A 19,428-nucleotide genomic window follows, 5' to 3' on the forward strand; every position below is an offset into this window, starting at 1 on the left:
TCCAGAACCTGCAGCCTGAGCCTATACCTGGTGTAGCCCTTTCCCAGAAACCAGCACCTGTTTCGTTTTCCTGCGCATTTCCTGAAATGATCTTCTCTCATGTTTTGATCCCTCCCACGGTGCTGCTAAATGTTTTTTCCAGTCCTCATCCCAGATAAACTTCTAAATTTCTTCCTCCCGTCCCTGTGTCACCTGGTTCTGTTCTCCGTCCTGACCAGAGCAAATCTTCCATACATCGGCAAAAATATTTTTACACGTTTATTGCAACGGTATGCAAAGTCTTACAATCCTTAAGTAGCACCTCCATTTTTAAAATTGTGCAATCATCTGCTTCACATCATCTGTGGCCAGGCAAAGAGAAGCCTGTTCAGACACTTTCACGGAATACAAAGGGACGGAGGAAATAGCACGTCTGCAAGCTTTTCGGTGTTGAGCTGACGATCTAGCCTGGAATCCGGAGAATATTATTTTAAAAGCTTTTTAATAGGCCGTAGGTCAGCAAATGGCCTAAAAAAAGGCCAGCTGTCTGGTTTTGGGACACCAGTGGTAAGTTTACACAGGCTGATGGCGTGTTGGTTTGCTGGTAATGTGACAACTGACCAATGAAACTGATCACTCAGAACCATGCGTGCTTGTATCTGCCGTCTAAGGTCGAGATGCATCATGGGCCATGACCTCCGTGACACTGATGGGATGCCGGTGAGTCCCCCTCCATGCCTTTTTATGCCCACGAACAGCATCCCTCCTCCGCCTGCTCTCCATCGCTCCCTTTATCGTGTCCATCCACCTGCTGCAGCAGAAGATGTAGGAGCCCTCTGGCTGACGCTTAACTTAATGACACGTGCAAACCTCTCTGGGAAGCTTGAGAAAACTTTTGGAACGGCTTGGGAAATGTATTAGGTGCAGTATTTGTTTCTCCTTTTCTTTCATCAAAGTTCTCAAAGATCTCTGGATATGTTTGGAGAACATGTTTGGAACACTGGATAAGTTCCTGTAGGGAATTTTGTGAAATTAGTTCACTTCTTAAGACACGCTGATACACACCAAGCACAAAGCCAGTCCTTAGTGCATCGTCTCCGTATGCATCTATGCTTGTGTTACTAAATCATATGGCTCCTCTTTAAGTGAGAATATTCCACAGTCTGGCCACTGAAACTGGCAAATATTCAGCATTTGGGTTTTTTCAGCCCCTGGTCCTCAGCCAACTACCCAGCAGGCCCTGCAGGCGCACAGTGACTAGTGAGAATAGTTTACAAGTGACCAAAATACTTATCCAAAAAATGGATGCCTATGTGCGAGTATAAATATCTTTGAATGAAGATGGCATTTAAATGAATGAAGAAGGACTTTAAAAGCTGCTCTATTTTAACACTTCAATGTGTAAAATTTAGAAAATTCATGTAACGCATGAATAGGTATTTCAAGTAAGTCTTTCATGCACATACATTAGGGTGTTTCATTTTTCCAAAGATGTGATTTTTATATGACTTTGCTTACGCCCCGAGTCTCAGTGATGTAAAAGATATATATGCCAAATTTCAAGAAGATTGGATAATATTTAGGGGTTGCACACATTGATCACTTTTATCTCAAACTAGTTCATATATGTTTCGCTTTTGGCACGAGGCAATTGTAAGTCGATGGGCTCCAAAGAATGATTTGGATATGCTTCAGCTTCTGAGCATTTACCCAGATGCAGACGTCAAAAAAAGTGCTCTCACAGTTGCTAAGAGACACCTTTGGTATCTGTCAGAAACAAACGTAGGATTGGCTTTTTTGGACGAACGTATTACTCAGGCTGAAAAGGAAAATATGACTAAAAATTTTGAAACCAAACCTGCAAAGAAAAAGGAAATGAAACGATTAGAGGGTAAAAACCTAGTTTTTGAAGGAAAAGACCTGAGCCATTTCGTTACTAATAAAATAAAGACGTTTTTTGAATTGTTTGGGATCCACGACGTGACAGAATACTGCAGTGATTCTCTAAGAAGCCATGTGAATGCTCTTAAGGTGGTCAATGATACCGCAGAAAGAGGAATTGCTCTGATAAAAAAGTTTAACGAATCGGTCAGGGACGAACAACTAAAACAATTCTTGTTGAGGCTAGTCGAGCATCACAGAAAAGTCATCACCTAGCGAACAAAAGAAGGGATTGCATCGTTCAAAGCTGATTAATATAACACGTTTTGCCTATCATACTACCTATTAATCTTAGTGTCTAGTTTTAATATTATTTTAAGTTTGTGATTTCTAGTTTTCCCAATAAAAGTAATAAACATTGAAAAATCGTATTTTTTGCCTACTTTTGCAAAACTGATCAAAGTGTGCAACCTCTAAATATTATCCAATCTTCTTTAAATTTGGCATATATATCTTTTATATCACTGAGACTCGGGCTGTAAGCAAAGCCTGCAAAAATTTTACATTTTATTTTTTGCCTTAGAAAATGAAACACCCTAATGAACATGGGTAATGAAACACATGTATGCATCAGTAGGAATCACTAAGAATTTATTGTCTGTAATGATTACTGTGATAGGAATGATTAAATGGCCACTATTAGAAGAAGATCAGGCCAATCAGAATTTTCCCATTTTCAGGGCCTCCAGCGTGCACTTTTTTGCTTCCCCACCAGGGGCACTGCAACCGGAGGAAGTTGAGCTGCAGCAAAATAAATAAATACAAACATATCTGCAGAGGGCCCCAGTGCTGCCTACAGCAGGGTCTGCGTCTGCGTCATTTGCCTGTGAGCCGCCTTGGGCGGAGCTTCACAATAAGACCCTCTTTGAGTGCATATCCTTTCTCCTTCACACACTAAAGTATTGACACAACCTCTCTGAGTCTGTCAGAGTGCCTGCCTTCTCCAGAGGGAAAGTGTGTGTGTGTGTGTGTCTGTTCTACTCTCATGAGCAATAAATGAATGGATATATTATGGAACGACGCCTGAGACCTCCGGTCTACCTACATCAGCATGCCCGAGTGATTATTAAATATTGACTAAATCGTTTTTTTCTGTTTTATAAATACATTTGGCACCGTGCTGCAGCAGTGGTCAGTGACATGTCCTCGGACCAGAAGCTGGAATAAGGGGCTTCTTTGCGCAGCTGAAATCTGCCTCCTCAAAGGACCAAAGCCACAGCCTCACAGCTTCCATCCATCCATTCATTTTCTGTACCCACTTGTCCTATACAGGAACACAGGGGTCCAGAGCCTATACTGGGGGGTATGGGCATAAGGCAGGGAATAACCTAGGGTGGGGCGCCAATCAATCACAGGGTGTATACACACACACACACACACACACACACACACACGCATGCACGCACATGCACACACACATGTCGGGTATACCTATTCTTATGGGGCCTGCTCATTGACTTCTATGGGAAAAATGCTAATGCTAACTATGACAACCTTAACCCCCACCCTGCCCTAACCATAACCATAAGTAACCAAGCAAAATACAAGAGTTTTTGCATTTTTAGTTTTTTCATAGCAGTCACCGTTTTTTATAAAATAGAGTTTTCCCTTATGGGGACCAAGAAATCGGTCCCCATAAGGGAAAAAAAAAAAGGATATTTATCACGTTATGGGGATATTGTGTCCCCATAAGGATAGGTATACCCGCTCGCTCGCACACACAAGCAATCTAGTAACCCCAATTAACCTCAGCATGTTAACCTCAGGGGGGGGGGAGAGAAACCCAGAGGAAACCTCTTGATGACATGGGGAGAACATACAAACTCCACAGTCAGAGCCAGGGGCAGAGACTCGAACCTCAGTCCCAGAGACATGAGGCCACAGAGGCAAACTGCGCTCCTCTCCATCCTCACCTCGAAACTTAATCTCTGAAGTAATTTCGGACTGACTGTTCCCTTGTGCCAGATTTGGGCCGCAATGTGTGCCATTGATGTCAGCAAACTGTCGATACAAAATTTCAGCTTGAAATGAGCATCGATGTCATTTTAATGAGAAGTTGGAGACCCTTCTTGGAAATTTCAGCACCTTGTGTTTTAATGCAGAACTGTGCACGCAGTCACTTAGGGACAAGCTGTGCCTCAACTCAGCCTGACCTCCTGCATGATGCAGTCAGGCTCTGGAGAGCCAGCCGCTGTGGGGCAAGTAGATTCCTCCTGAAGAAGGCTGTCATTGTGGGTTTCTGGGCCATCACTTTGAAAAAAAAAATTATATATATATATATATATATATATGTGTGTGTGTATGTGTGTGTGTCTCAGGACTACACGGCTTGGGGATTACTGTGCTCTTTCCTAGAGTACAGCAGAGCAGAAGGCTGCCTCTCAATAAGAGTCATTTACTTGCTGGTTTTGCCCAAGATGATCTTGGACTCCGCACATTCGCTCTGACCGCGACACACAGAGACGCCCCGTCTCGCTCTTGCTGTCTCTCCATTCGCTTCTTCTTCTCCTCAGCCTGCGGTTTTAGCCGAACTCCACAATCCCCGGGGCATCATTTTTCATTCCGGCTAAGTCTCGCCGGCTTCTCCAGCCTCGCCAGCTTCATCTTGCGGCCACTGGGCCTTTGGTGTCACCTTAAAGCATGAAAGAAGGGCCCCGTGGTTCCCTGAAAGGCTGCCGACATTAGACCCTTTCAGAAACCATAGAACAATCAAAGTGTGTGCGCTGCCGTTTCTCAGGTAAACTCCTTCATTGAAATCTCATTGGGTTGACTTTCAGGGACTCTGACTGGCAGAGTGACACTTCAGTCAAAGACAATCGAGCGGCTGATAGGTCAGTAGGAGGGTTTATGCAGTAGCCAGCCTACTGAAAAGAGACCGTCAGCAGGTTTCAGGCAAAACAACCACACAAATGACTTCATAGAGGCTCAAAAACAAAGAAGGACTTGAAGGACTGGGTCTTGAAGGATGGGGAAGAGAACCTTTATTTACCAAGTCATTCAAGGACATAGACGTGGGTATATTGGAATGATGTCATTTAATGAGCCAATGATAATGACTTTTGCATCTGAAACCTAAGTTTGGTTGTACTTCCTTATTCTCTATTAAAAAAATATTAAAAAGTAAAATTAACAAGAAGAAATACACTCTTGAATCCTAATAATGCTTTGGCCAACTACACTGGTTCCAATGATTTGAATGAGGGAACCATAATCATTTATGAACACACTGTAACTGACAAGACTGTTCAACAACCATTTACAATGAATTACTGTTTAGTTTATAATATGTGCAGTTTGATACCAATGTGCAGTTTTGTAACCAAACATTTATTATTAAAACTTGTTAAAGAGTACAGATATCTTGTTACATAATCCAAAAATATGCAAAATGCAATAAACAGGCAGTTGTTCACTGTTGCATTCAATGGCTATCACAGAAGGACTGCAGTTTGACCTAAATTTTGAAATTAATATCTATTTATGTGGGCAGCACGGTGGTGCAGTGGTTAGCTCTGTTGCCTGACAGGGTTCGATTCTCTACCCTGGCTCTATGTGTGTGGAATTTGCATGGTCTCACTGCGTTGTTGTGAGGTTTCCTCCAGGTGGCGCCGCCAGAGTGAGTGAGCCCTGTGATGGGTTGGTGCCCCCCCCCCCTGGCTTATTCCCTGGCCTGTGATGGGTTGGTGCCCCCCCCCTGGGTTGTACTCTGTAGTTTCTGGGACGGACGCAGGACCCCCACGACCCTTTAGGACAAATGGATGGAACTATTTGCGCACAAGCGTTGAACTATAAGGAGTGACATTAAGGAAGACAGTCAGATGGTCACCAAGTGCCTCTCAGTCTCAACAGAACAAGACACACTAGTTCTCCTACCATCTAAAAATGAAGCAATGCTGACTAAATCATGCAAACCTGGCATTTTCACAGAGTTGTCATAAATATAATGTAATGAAATATTGGAGTGTTTAGTGAGTTGTTCAGTAGACTGCAGTTTTTTTTCCCAAAAAGACCTCATTGTTCCAATATTCCCAATCAAGTAATGACTTTAATCTTTTCTGCATGAACGCCATACCTCTCATTTCCATGAAAGCAAGATGTATTACAGGGAACCAAAGCCAGGAGTATCCTGGACAGGGAGAGCATGTCAGTCAGAGTGGGAACGTGTCGTCCAGACCTGTTTTACTCAGTGAGGCTGTGTGCTCCCACCCGGTCAGGCATGCGTCCACATTGGAGCCCGTTCCTCTGTTTCCTTCTCCATCAGCAAAGAGCTGCTTCCCCGCTTGAGCAGGGCTGGGATGGCTAACCCCAGTGGGCCAATTCAGCCTGACTTGCCCTCACTAGCCTCCTGGAGTCTTTCCCCCCACGTGCATGTGCTAACGTCAAACTTCAGCTCTGCAAAAAATTCATACAATAAAATGCCAGCCACCCCACCCCCAGCTTGGCCCCACCCCACCTTACTCTAAGCAGCACTCTCAGATGAAGCACGTTTCAGAACGCTGACAGTAGGCCAGTGTTTCCCAAACCGGCCCTCGGAGACCCACGGACGGTCCACGTTTTTGCTCCCTCCCAGCTCTGTGCCAGACAGACCACATTTTTAGGGGGCTGGGATGGAATGATGGCTATCGGACGGAGAAGTCAGCCCCACAGACGGCCACGTCCATCGGTTTGCCAAAACGCCTTGGTCACCTTACCATAAAACTTGTCCGGTGTACAGAAAACTAGGAGAAAGCTTCAGATCCTCCGACCGCCCAGCACAAAGACCCCAGCAAACTCAACAGGAAGAGACCCTAGCCTTCGCTTACCAATCCCCCCCCCCCCCCCCCGGGCCCCCCCTGCTTCCCATGAAGCCGTGCTGAAATGCAACCCTTTCCCCTGATGCTCAATGGGGCCATAAAGACCAAAAGGAGCACATTCACCTCTTTGTCCTGAATAAAAAAAGAGGTTTTTTTTAAGAGATTCTCTTTGTTTAGTTTTCCTAAATCTGTGATACATGAAGAACAAACTCACATTATTGCAGGTTACGGCTGTTTAGTTTTGAGTGATCGCCAAAACAAGTCCAGAGAGCCCAGTGTTTGGTATCACCTCTCAGTACTTTGAGAAACGGACCCCATTGTGCCACATTCGTTTAAAGGTCCTTGTCTATACTGCCAGCAGTTTTATTAATCCTGCATGTTCACAAGGGATTTGTGGCATCGAATTTCTAACTGTAGAGAACCAGACTGGATATGTGAGATCCAGCGGGGGGCGCTCTTCCCACCAGTCATACAATAAAGGGGTGCTGATTAAGATGGCGTCTATCTAGAACCCAGGGGTCAGACAGCTCTTGCGGATGGGGAATGGGCTCACGCAGGCTCTGCTGACCTTCACCCGTCACCCTATTAAACAAGGAAACACATTTAAGGTGGGGTCCAGCAAATCTCTGAACAGATGCTCTTTGTGGATGCAGTCAGGAAATATTTCTGGCTTCTCTCCCTGTGGATGGAAAGTATGGCGTCTGTCTGCTGACCACCTTCAAAAAAAAAAAAAAAACAACTGAAAGTCCCACATGTGCATCATTACAAACATCACCGATGATCATCTGACGTTACACTTACCGGATGCTTTTATCTAAAGTGACGTACAACAGAGGGAACGGTTACAATTTACTGCACTCGGTGCAATCAGAACCCATCATCTTTGGGTTGTTAGCATAATGCTCTGCTAGTTGAGCTACAGGAGCTCATTACAGCAGCCGTCAAGGATTTTTATTTGTCGTTGTGCGAGAGGATTACACAAGTACAGTGAAATTTAGTAACTGCCTCCGTAATTACATAAATAACATACAAAACCACGAACATGCATACATAACAATCAATGAATAAGTGCTACACAAACATTGGACATTGGAATATATATCTGTGGGAATTTAGGTGGAGATATTTTCCATAAAAAAGCTCTGTATATATTGCCCTGCTGGGACTTAACCATGCAGAGATGCGACGTAAAGAGGGATGAGTTTTAAGTGACTCAAGATGCCATAAGTGAAATGACTAATTGTCATTGTTGACACACCACAACACACAGTGAAATGTGTCTCCTGCATGTAAGCCGTATGGGTCATAGCAGTGGGCAGCTGTTTTTTAGTTGCTGGTCAGGGATTTCAGCCAGCAGCCTTTCGATCACAAGCACGCTTCCCAAACATTAGGGCACCACAGTCCCAGAAAAGATGGCTTTCCCCACAAGGAAAACTTTCTAGACAAATTTTAAAAACAGTGCAGAAGGCTCAGTCAGTCACAGTGTTATGGGGGATGGGAAGGGGGTAATGTGCCATCGGTAGTAATTCCTCTAACCAGCAGAAGAGTCTGTCTGAGACGGTACGTGTGGCCCTGTATCTTTTATTCTGACCGGACAAGACTAAGCAGATCATATATCCAGAGTGGGCGGGGTCTGATGCACCCTTGAGCGCCCCCCAGAGGCAGTGGTGAGTGTAAGCGCTCTCACTGTCTGCTGCCTGTAGTTCAGTGATGTGTCCATCATCAGCATTATCATCGTACTGTCCTGCACGGTGCCCTGTGTCACCTGGGATCGGCTCCTGACCAGGACACGTGGTTAGATGACGGATAATAATAATAGTATTTGTATTAAATTACGCAATTTAAGCCTCTTTCAGTTAATCAGCCAGCATGATATCTAGTAGCAGGGAGAAAGATGTTTGCTACTGCCATCTAGTGGCCCCTTTGATCACTGCCGTAAACACTGTTTCAGTTCTGCAGTTGCTTCAGTCCCAATCCCCACCACAAAGTTTATGTGAAGATTTACAGGCAGCTACTGCCTTGGATATTTTAGGTAGCTATAGATGGGATTAGCTCATAAATAATGTACGTGCTTTTTTATCTCCAGTCGTCTTAAAGAAGTGCCTTGTCGGCATCAGCTGTTTATGAAATGCCCCTTTTCATTCGAAGCACATGGCCCACTATGACCCCACCACTCCACAGGCCCCCACCCAACTGCACCCACAGTTCCCAGCATGGGGACGGCAAATGAGCCAAGAGCCAAACGAATGCCCTCTATGGACAGATGCTGTTTCAAGACAGAGCCCAAAGGGGGGACGTCAGGGACAATGGGGCTGTGCTCTGACGTCAGGCGATATGGGCCCCCGCTGGGGCACCGGCTGCAGACAAGGCCCGGCCTGTGGCGCTGGGGGGGCGACACTGGCAGTCGTTGTGAGAGAGGGCGGGTGTCGCTCACCGTTCTGGGCGAGCTGTGTGTGTTTTCCTTGTCCTGGACACACCAGTCGCTCCAGGGTCAGTAACCTTTACACTGTCATTTATTCTCACCTTCCTTTTGTGTTTTTTTATGTTGCTGGAAGCAAACCTATTTGCTTTATAGAGGTATAGCAAGGAATTCTGGACCCCTGACAAAATGTCACCTTGGGGCCCCTCGGCAGGGCTGTCATCAGAGATTTTTGACCCCATGAAAGCAAGCTTAACAAAGACATCTGATGAGACCTTTCTGATTTTTCATGAAAGGAATCGCAGAAGGTCCGTCTAAGTCTAAAAATAGCAGCCTTGGGAGAAGTCTCACATTACTCCCACTCTAAGACTCATGCCATCTTTAGTAGTGATTTCTGTGAGAGCTAAACTGCTTCTCCACCTGACTTCCCTACCTGACCACCTCTGATGGGTCAAGCTGAATGCAATTTATAAAGAAAACTAATCGTTTCTAGTTTTCTGGCAGCTATAGCTACAGCCACATAAATAAATAAAAACCTAATCACCGATACACTAAAAATATCCAAGAAGATCACAGTGTGGGTCATACGCAAAAGAATGTTATGATCTTTCTAGAGAGATATATAAATTATGTAAATACATAAATAACAATAAGTAAATGCTATAAACAAACAAACATATAAACAAGCCAATAAAGGCAAAGCAGCAAACGGACAGAACACAATCAGGCTTATTCCTCCAAACGTGCGGGGTCTTCCTCAGGCTGTAGTCCTGGTACAAGCTGTCCCGGGCTGAATGGTCGGCTAACCGCCCTGGGGGGATCGGCTGTGGTTTTGATGGCCTGACACTCAGCAGAGGGGGGGAAACTGTAATTTTACGTTAAATTGGGGGTTAGCTGTCGGCTGATGAATCTTTTTCGTTGTTGTTGTGTCAGCATGCTTATTCGCAGTAGTACTATGCTATAATGACCGTCTCGGTTTTCATGGGCATCGACTACTCTTTATTGAGCGGATATTTCAGCTTTATTTACGGTATGTTTTATTACTTGTTTCAAGCACCATTAAAGGCTGTTCATTATATGACAGGTAGGTCTAATTCATTTGGGTTTTTAAAAATGTAACGTGTGTTTAAATGTGTAAATTGTGGTAACATTTTCATGGAAATACTCGTGAACTTCGTTTGATCCGGTTAGAAAGCTGAACTGCACGTTGTTCATTTTGTAACTTGAATTATTTGTAATTCTTGTTTTAGTGAATTTTAACAAAGAATAATGTTTTGCGATAGAACAATGTGTGTGGTCCCTGATAAGCCTGGAACATCGTCCGGAAGTCAGTAAACTAAATCTTATCTTATTAAATCCATTAAAATGTTTTTCTTAATTTTGCGCGTACAAAAATATCGCGTGTTACAGTAACGCAAAGGGGGGAAAGTGTCGCGCTGAGGTTTCCGTGAAACCGGAATAACGCGCGAAGAAACAAAGTAGCAGCCGAACCGGGCTTTAGACGCGGAGCCCGAGCTCAGGCCCGCAGGCCGCAGCCCTCAACCCGGCGCACACGAGCCCTGCAAAATCCGTCTACGGGACGACGGAGGGAGGAACTTGGAGCTCGGGAAACGCCACCAAACCCGAGGCAGGAAATGCGCTCGCCGATGGCGTGGGTTGGCTGCACGGGCGCCCGGCGGCCAGTTCCACCGGAGCGCGTCCGCGGCTCCGATTGGTCCGCGTCACTGTTTATGTCGCACCTCCAGTGGGTGGGAGGAAGCGGACAGACGTCAACAGGAGTCGCTCGACGGAGCCGTAAGTACAGCTTCGGGTCCGGATCGCCGGCTTTTAACGATAAACATAAAAGGAGAATAAAACGAGGCGGCCGGCGGGCGGCTCTGTAAGCGCCGAGTCCCGTGGACTCCGCGTCGGCTTCAGCGTTGCGCGATCGGGGCGGTGTAGCGCTCTGTGGATCAACAAGTCAACAAGCTAGGTGCAGTTTACTAGCATTTCTTAAATATTACTGTATATATGTTTTCGACTTGCTTTCCAGTTAAAGCATTTGTGCACTGGCGTGCTGATATAATGTGGATTTATTCTACAGATTCATTCATACATTAAATTGCCAGGTCCCGTCTAAGTTGCGTTGTCCATTTTGCATTGTTATTAAAGACTCGTGTTTTTCCACACTTTATGCCCCGAAGGCGTGTATTGGCGCCTAGGCAGGTGTATGGCGTGTACTTGATGATCGAAGGGTAGGGTTTAATATTATCTGTGGAGTAATGCCGAGCTCAGCGATCTCGGGAGAAGGTAACATCAGTACTGGCAGTGATGTTAATGTTCTTGATAGGGGGGTTAAAGGCGTCAATCTGGTGTCCGCCGGTGTCTGCCCAGCAGCAGAAGGTGGTCGGTGTGGGTTCCCGCTAAAGATCGGATGCTTCCTCCTCCACCGTTGTTTTGGTAGCTTAAGCTTTTTGTTCCTGGTTGAGGACTACCCCGATCCATGACACCCCCAGCATGAGCTTTGATCTAGTGTCACTTACTGTCTGGAGGGTGTGAGCATGTACAGCACTGGTTGTAGGAAGACTCTTCCAAGTTGCCCTTATTAATTATTTATTTAATGCACATGTTTTGTTCTTTGCTGCTTAAAATAGTGTATAATTAAACAGAAATCATCCTCCCTGGAGAAAGGTCAGGTCTGAATGCTTTGTAAGTCCTGAGGAGGCCGTTATCTCGGCTGAATGTGCATGTGTCCCTTTCTGTACCGTGAGCCATCGGTCTGCCTTTGCTCTCCGCACATCTCGGCTTCTCGGCTCCTAATCAACTCCGCATGACGAAGCTCCAAGGTTCATTATGCAGCCGTCATGCCAACCTGCTCCCTTTGGACAGTGAGTCCGCGGTGCGGAGTTACGCACTTCCTGAGGCGTGACGGCCTCTTGCAAGGTGTTTTTTTTTTTTTTTTTAATGATTCGACTGTCCTCAGACGGCAAAACTTTATTATTTTCCCCACTCCTCACAGAGACGATATTGTATTGGATGGAGGGGCTTATGTATTGGTGGATTGGAAATTTGTATTTGTTAAGATAGATAGATCTTCTCCTGGAACCCACTGTAGAGTAAGTGGTGTTGAGTGTGTTAACCTGCTTCAGCCTAGGTGTGATTCCCTTCCCTCCAGTTACTTTGACACGAGGTTTATCTTCTCCTGTCTGGTGGGAGTGTAAGATAGATCTAGCAGCAGAAGACAAAGATCCTCACTTCCTGTCACTGTTCTGCCTGCGCTGTCTATCCCGTCTATCCCTCCTAGCATGACTGCCCTTTAACTTGCCGTTGACTAAGTAGTGCGACCGTGTTTCTTCTTAGCCTGTAGTATGTCCGCGCCGGCAGGGGGGCGCAACCCCTGTATGTTTTTGACGCTGACCTTCAGCAGACTCATGCTCATGCTGCACCTGAATCTCCCGCTCCCCAGGTGGCCGGCTCTCTTTGCTCAGCTTGTCCCAGTACGGTGTGCTCAGTCTCCCTCGTACCTGAGTGCAGGTGACGTGTTGTTTGGCTTTCCTTTGTGTCTGTTTGCTAATCAAATAGATAATTACCAGAATCAGTATCTGTCCTCTGTCCATTGTGGGCTCTGATAATCCTTTTCCACTAAAGTGATGGACTGATTGTCATCTGCTACTGGGTAGATTAAACAAATTGGATTTCCACCTGTGGCTCTCGACTTAACTGTGAGAGGCCATGTAAGAGACTGTTGCAGTGAAGATCTTGGGACAGGACTGGGTGAGAATCGCTTGTATGTGTGTGTGTGTGTGTGTGTATGTGTGTGTGTGTGTGTTGTGTGTGTGTCTTTAATCTCAGAGAGGTTGCACCCCAGGCCTTGTATGTCTGAGGGGGTGTGTGGTTCAGCGGGTTTGGGTACCGTATCCATGACGCAAAGGTCGCCGGTTCAAATGGCAGAGCAGTTTCCCTGTTGAGCCCTTGAGGAAGCCCCCTTCACCCCTAGCCAGCTTCCCCAGGACTGTTTGACTTTGTTTTTTAACTGTATGTCTATTTGGGTTAAATCATCTGCTAATAAATCAATAAGTAAAATACATTTCTGTTGGGGAAAAGAAATGCTGTTATTTTACAGTCTTCTCCAGCAAAAGAAATTGATTCATACATGTTTAATGTGTTCCTGATTTCTATGGGATGTTGATTACTGCTGGTGTACATGTAGTATGTAGTCATACTAAAAAGTGGCTGAGTGTAAAATTGAACAACCCCGGATGTACTGGATATAAACAAATCAGTGTCCTGTCTGCTCAACGTCTTTTTTCATCCTGCCATTTTTACTTGGTGTATATGGTTATAAGGTTTAATTGTCCAGCAGGAATTATGTGTAGAGCAAGGAAGCCTGTAGAAGCAGGCTTACAGTTAAGTTAGGTTGGTTGTATGTGTCGGAGAATAGTACTCTACTTGTGTGTCATTTTTTTATTTTTTATTTTGTAACATCCACCTAACAGACCTCTTAAGTCTTCTCTGATTTTCATGCAGATCTTTTTGTATTGCTGTGATTATCCCAAAAGCATTTCTTTCAATAGGGATCTAGTCCTATATGTAATTCTGCAGGTTGCGACAGGTTTGCTGTGGTAGTTACCATGCCTGGCTTGGCGTTAGAGTACGAGAGTTTAGCCGACACCGTCTTCCCTGGCTGAGAGGTCTGTCTGGAGCTTCTCATGCTCTGCAGTTACTGTCTGAAAAACACCAGGGAAGGAACGCTGTCTGATACTTCTGTGTGGCATCAAAAACAACTGGCTGGCATCTCCTGTGATACCAGTTTTGTGCAGGCTGTGAGCTCCGGGTGACAAGTCAGCCATCTCTGTGCCTGAAGTCATTTATTAATTTTTATTATTATTGTTTTTTCTTTTAACCCCACGTCAGCGAATGCTAAAGATGCCCACGCCCGCCCCCAGCAGGCCAGTCTGGCTGTTGGATGCTTGGTTTTGATCTGAGGGCGTTGGCTGCTGTGAGCGTGTTGGTCATCGGGGGGGTGGGGGGACGACTCCCTTCCGTGAGTGGCTGCCTGAGGACTCCCTTTTGGCTCAGCTGGCTAATTGCTGTTATTTTCTCTCACAGGTGGTGTCTTTCCATGTCAGACAGAAGGGTGGAGGCTTCTATAGTCACTCACAGAGCCCCTGCTAACTAACAGAATTGGGCAGTTCAGGCTGGACTTCTCGTGGCGCAGAAAGAGAGATCACGATACCCCTCCAGCCGCCCTCCGGTCCCCCCCGGCTGCTCAGAGTTTCTTGGTTTAGGGGCACAGACTGCTCCTAACCGCCCCCCTCCCCCTCTGAGACTTGGCGGTGCCCCACCCCTCTTCCCCACCCCCCTCACCCCCGTGGAGTGTTAGCCTGCGATGGCGCGGCATGACGCTGAGGGTCGCCGCGGTGGGCTGTGATGTCAGAGCCGAGCAGCCCCGGCGAGAGCCAGCGTGGCGCTCCCAGATTCTTCGTGGGCTGCGAGGACGATGACGGCGAGGGCTTGGGCAGCAGCATGAGGACGGACGCCGAGCTGGAGCTGTTCGAGGAGGAGGCCGATTCGGTGAGGAAGGCCGCCGACCGCAGTCCATGTTTGTAAAGCTGTTCCGTTTGGGTAACATATCGATATTTTGCACCTGTTACCAGTGGTCTGTAGATTAAGGCTACGTCCCAAAACTGTTTTTTTTTTGGTGGCTCTCTTGCTCTCTCCCTCTATGACTCGCCATCTAAAGTTAAATGTTCATGAAGCTGATGACGGAAGGAATGAGCGAGTGAGCAAGGATGGTAGCATGGACAAAATAGCAGTATTGGGACACACTTGCATCCTCGATGACTTACCATGCTCTTCCTGTATGTGTGAAGTCATCACTGAAGTATTAGCTTTAATGCCACATCATGTGTGGGTGTCACCAAGGGTGAATTTCTCTTCTGCGAAGGATACTCTCAACTAGACTTCCACACGCCCCCAGCGAAGGGGTGACTGATTGAAAATCAGCCCTCGATGACTCGTTCCCTAAGGTATTGGGACAGCACTTTATCATCTGGAATTTGGAAGAACTGCCGGGGTGAAGGAAAGGCAGTGCAGGTGGTGCAAATAAGAGCCCAGGAGTTCTTCTTGGAAGTGGTTGGGGGGGCGCTGAGGTTGCTGGGAGTGTCAGTGTGGTACCATTGATAACTCCTGACCTCTGGGAGCCACTATGGTCTCCTGACACTGGTCCCGTTACTTGCCACAGCCTCCAGAGCGGCAGATCGTGGTGGGAATCTGCTCCATGATGAAGAAATCCAAATCCAAGCCAATGACGCAGATCCTAGAGCGACTGTGCCGATTCGAGTACATCACTGTCGTCATCTTCCCGGAGGACATCATTCTCAATGAGCCGGTGGAGAAATGGCCCCTCTGTGACTGCCTCATCTCCTTCCACTCCAAAGGTAGCCCCCTCCCCCGCTCTACGCTATTGGCTGCATCTCTGCAACGACTTGACCAATCATGACTTGTGCTGATAATGGGAGAGGAAACCCTCCTGATAAATACCGCTTATGTATTTCAGTTATAAATGCTGCAATGAGATTTTTTTAAATGATTATTATTTTATTATTGCTTATTTAACCCAAAATGAAGAACATCACTGACATATGGTTTGCCTAGTTCTGCTTTTTCAGTGGGTTCGTTTAAACATGGTATGACTGTGAAATTAATTTAATCAGAAAGCAGAATCAAGGGCAGATTTTTAAGTCGATGACTAAATTAGGGGGTTCAGTCAGGGAGTATGATTTTCATACGGCAACTCAGTGATTTTGTTTATTTTGAGTACGAGTCCAATCTTGCATTCTTTTGCTATTTTTCATTTGCATAGGGGGTTATGTTTTTTTTTTCTAGATGAAATGTGGTGTAGAAATCAGGGTTAAGTGTATCCCATGCATTCTGTGTGTCTGTAAATTTATAGGGTTTCCTCTCGACAAAGCCGTAAGCTACGCTAAGCTCAGACAGCCGCTTCTCATCAACGACCTGAACATGCAGTACTTCATACAGGACAGGTGAGCTTCTGCAGACAGAACCGCAGTGTTTCATCTGAAGGCTGCAGTTGGTGAGTAAAATAGCGCTCATGAGTCCTGTCTGTTTGGGTGTTCCTCAGGAGAGAGGTGTACCGGATCCTGCAGGAAGAGGGGATCGATTTACCGCGCTACGTCGTGCTGAACCGCGATCCGGACAAACCGGAGGGTGGGTGTCGTGTCACTGCGTTCTGTCCTGCGTGCTTTTTCTGAGGTGTCCAATGTGACTGAAGCAGCCGTGTTTTCACACACGGACCGCCAGCGTTGGCTCAGATTTTTCCCTGGGGAAACGAATGTAAACAGACACCCGGGTGTTGTTTACGGGACTCTTCTCCCTGACACTCTGGGTGAGTGTGTACCTGCTGTAGGAACACAGAGACACTATTTTTTATAAATCTCTCCCAGCTTCTCATTTTTTCACGATTATTCGATTAAACTCAATTACTGGATTACTAAAAAGCATCAGTTAAAGTTTTCCTTCTGGATTACTCAGCAAATTAGCAGAGTTGCACAGAGCCTATGAGGGTCCAAATAATTTCATTCACATTAAAAGTGAATTAAAATGCAGTCGTCTAAGTATTGCAAAGCCTATTGAAACTTGAAGCCAGCAGACTTTCACGGTCCTTGAGATGTGACCGTTGTATGTGCATGAAATGCCATGTTGATATTAATATCATACATTGTGCAAGCCTGTCAGGGTGGCAGAATGGTGCTGTGGGTCGCAGTGTTGCCTCCCCGCCGCTGTGTGTGTGGAGTTTGCATGTTCACTCTGCGTTTGGCTTTTCTGTGGATCCTCTGCTTTCCTTCCACCATCCAAAAACATGCAGCTTAAGTGAACTAGTGTGCTTAGACTGATCAGATCCGCCACTGAGTGGGCTTGGTTGATTCCTACATTGTGCTTATGTTATGTGTTATGTTGTGTTATGTTGTGTTGTGTTTTATGTGTAAATTTTATGTTTATGTTATGTTATATATGAATGATTACTTGATGATTTGTCGGACTGACCGGTACATTGCTCAGTTTTTGATCAAATTCAGGGGTGGGGAACCTGTCCCATGGTGGGCCAGTGAGGGTGCTGGTTTTTGGGATGGCCTCTCAATCAGCCAATAATAAAACAGTGGTGTTCAACTCCCACTATTATTGGCTGATTGAGAGGCCATCCCAAAAACCCGCACCCACACTGGCCCTCCATGGGACAGGTTCCCCAATCCAGATATAATCGATAGTAACAGCCCTAATAAACTGACTGGGAAGGATCTTGTACTTCAGTGTTTACAGTCCATGGATTAACAGTGAACTCTCTTATCCTACATGTTTTGAATTTGTGCCCCCAGGATTTTCCCTAACTGGGGCTCTAACCATCCCCCTCCCTCATCTGCTCTACCTTCTGTCAGAGTGCAACCTGGTGGAAGGTGAAGATCACGTCGAGGTGACCGGGGAAATCTTCCAGAAGCCATTTGTAGAAAAGCCTGTATGCGCTGAGGACCACAATGTGTACATCTATTATCCGACATCAGCCGGGGGAGGCAGTCAGCGGCTTTTCCGGAAGGTACCGCCTGCCGTCGTTTAGAAAAACGCAACATAACATGAAGTGATTAATGTAATGGTTAGTATTACGCAACTGAATTTGAGTTTTGATTCATCTATACTTCCAAAGCTGTAAAAGCCAAGGTGGGATCTGACTTTAATAGTACACAATACGTCGTTCAGGCCCTTAAATTACAGGTGAATTCTGGTGAAAGACACGATACGTGTCGGTTAGCACTTGGGGCGTAGATCTAGGCATGCCTAAGTCTGTTCTTTATCTGTCTTGAGGATGTGGGGCAGGAATCGTTTTAAGTTGCCAAAGTGATTTATTCCCACAAAAGGGGAAACGCTGCTTCTGTCTGGCGCTTTAGCTCTGCCCTGTGTAACCGTTAGCGTGCTCGCCCGAGGGGCTGTCCCAGCGTGTGCCTGCTCAGAAGTCTGCTGTGTGTCTCCTCCTTGGGACGCAACCCTGCCTGACCTGCTGCTCCTGTTTAAAAGGGTTTTTTTGTGTGTGTATTTGCAGAAAAGTTCAAAGTCAGTCACAGAGCAGGCCAACCTAAGCACAGTTTATTGTAGTATTTATGATGCAAAAAAGTAAATTTGAAGAACAGTGCATTCTCTTTGGGTTTACCAGATCACTTTACTTAAAGCACCTGCGTATAATGCATTATAGACCTTCATAATGTATTATAATGACTTCAGAAAGTATTATGCCTTTAAAAAAATAGTTATAGCCATTTGTATAACACATTATTATGCATTATTAATGCTCTATGATGCTCTCATCTATAATGCACTATAAATACCTTCATCATGCATTTAATGACTTATACTGACCATTATAATGCATTATAAAGGTATCTATACAACATTTTCATGACTGCTTTAAGTAAAGTGTTTCTAATGGATCTTACTGATCTTACTGAGTATTTTTACTGCTAGTGTCATTCGTGTCAGCTGAGTGGTAAGTACCTGCAGTCCACACGGCTGGCCGTTCAGTAAGGGGCTGATCCGGCGTAGCATGTGAGTGTGACGGTGTGCCCCCCCCCCCCCCCCCCCCCAGATTGGCAGTCGCAGTAGTGTTTATTCCCCGGAGAGCAGCGTGCGCAAGACGGGGTCTTACATCTACGAGGAGTTCATGCCCACCGACGGAACGGATGTTAAGGTACATGAGGGCGTCGGCTGACTCACTGTGTGTGTGTGTGTGTGTGTGTGTGTGTGGGACATGTGTATATAGTACATTGTGGGGACCAATTATTCTGATGTTGTGGGAACCTTTTTTTCAGTACCCGCAAGGGGAAACTTTTTATAAAAATGTGACAGCAGTCAAAAATCTAAGAATGTCAAAGGTCTTGTATTTTGTTTGGTTACTTATGGTTAGGTTAGGGCTGGGTAGGAGTTAAGGTTGAATTTGAGTGTAATGCAAGGATGGTCCCCACAATGATATGAATACAAATGTGTGTGTGTGTGTGTGTGTGTGCTTGTGTGCATCCCTTCCTGAGTGCAGGTGTACACAGTGGGTCCCGACTACGCCCACGCCGAAGCTCGGAAGTCGCCCGCCCTGGACGGGAAGGTGGAGCGTGACAGCGAGGGCAAGGAGATCCGCTACCCTGTGATGCTGACCGCCATGGAGAAGCTGGTCGCTCGCAAAGTCTGCCTGGCCTTCAAGGTGGGTGCTGCGGACAAATAGGCCTGCGACGGCAGCACAGACATTGTTCTGATGCACTA

General features: G+C 46.0%; 1 protein-coding gene across 11 annotated transcripts in view; it reads left to right on the forward strand.

Annotated features, from left to right (window-relative positions):
* Positions 1-9,961: 9,961 nt before the first annotated feature.
* Positions 9,962-19,428, forward strand: part of LOC111844998 (inositol hexakisphosphate and diphosphoinositol-pentakisphosphate kinase 2) — a 28,745-nt gene continuing 19,278 nt past the window's right edge. For 9 of the 11 annotated variants that reach the window (XM_023814007.2, XM_072717884.1, XM_072717880.1 and 6 more), the window contains exons 1-8: positions 10,912-11,104; positions 14,221-14,685; positions 15,356-15,551; positions 16,067-16,157; positions 16,256-16,341; positions 17,568-17,722; positions 18,764-18,865; positions 19,208-19,369. In XM_023814007.2, the coding sequence (XP_023669775.2) occupies positions 14,542-14,685; positions 15,356-15,551; positions 16,067-16,157; positions 16,256-16,341; positions 17,568-17,722; positions 18,764-18,865; positions 19,208-19,369 (936 nt within the window). In that variant the 5' untranslated portion in view covers positions 10,912-11,104; positions 14,221-14,541. Of the gene's footprint in view, positions 10,217-10,835; positions 11,105-14,220; positions 14,686-15,355; positions 15,552-16,066; positions 16,158-16,255; positions 16,342-17,567; positions 17,723-18,763; positions 18,866-19,207; positions 19,370-19,428 lie in introns of those variants that run through there. The other 2 variants (XM_072717879.1, XM_072717878.1) reach the window with 2 other exon arrangements.

Source organism: Paramormyrops kingsleyae, chromosome 11 (genome assembly GCF_048594095.1).
Source record: "Paramormyrops kingsleyae isolate MSU_618 chromosome 11, PKINGS_0.4, whole genome shotgun sequence".
Taxonomy (NCBI): Eukaryota; Metazoa; Chordata; class Actinopteri; order Osteoglossiformes; family Mormyridae; genus Paramormyrops; species Paramormyrops kingsleyae.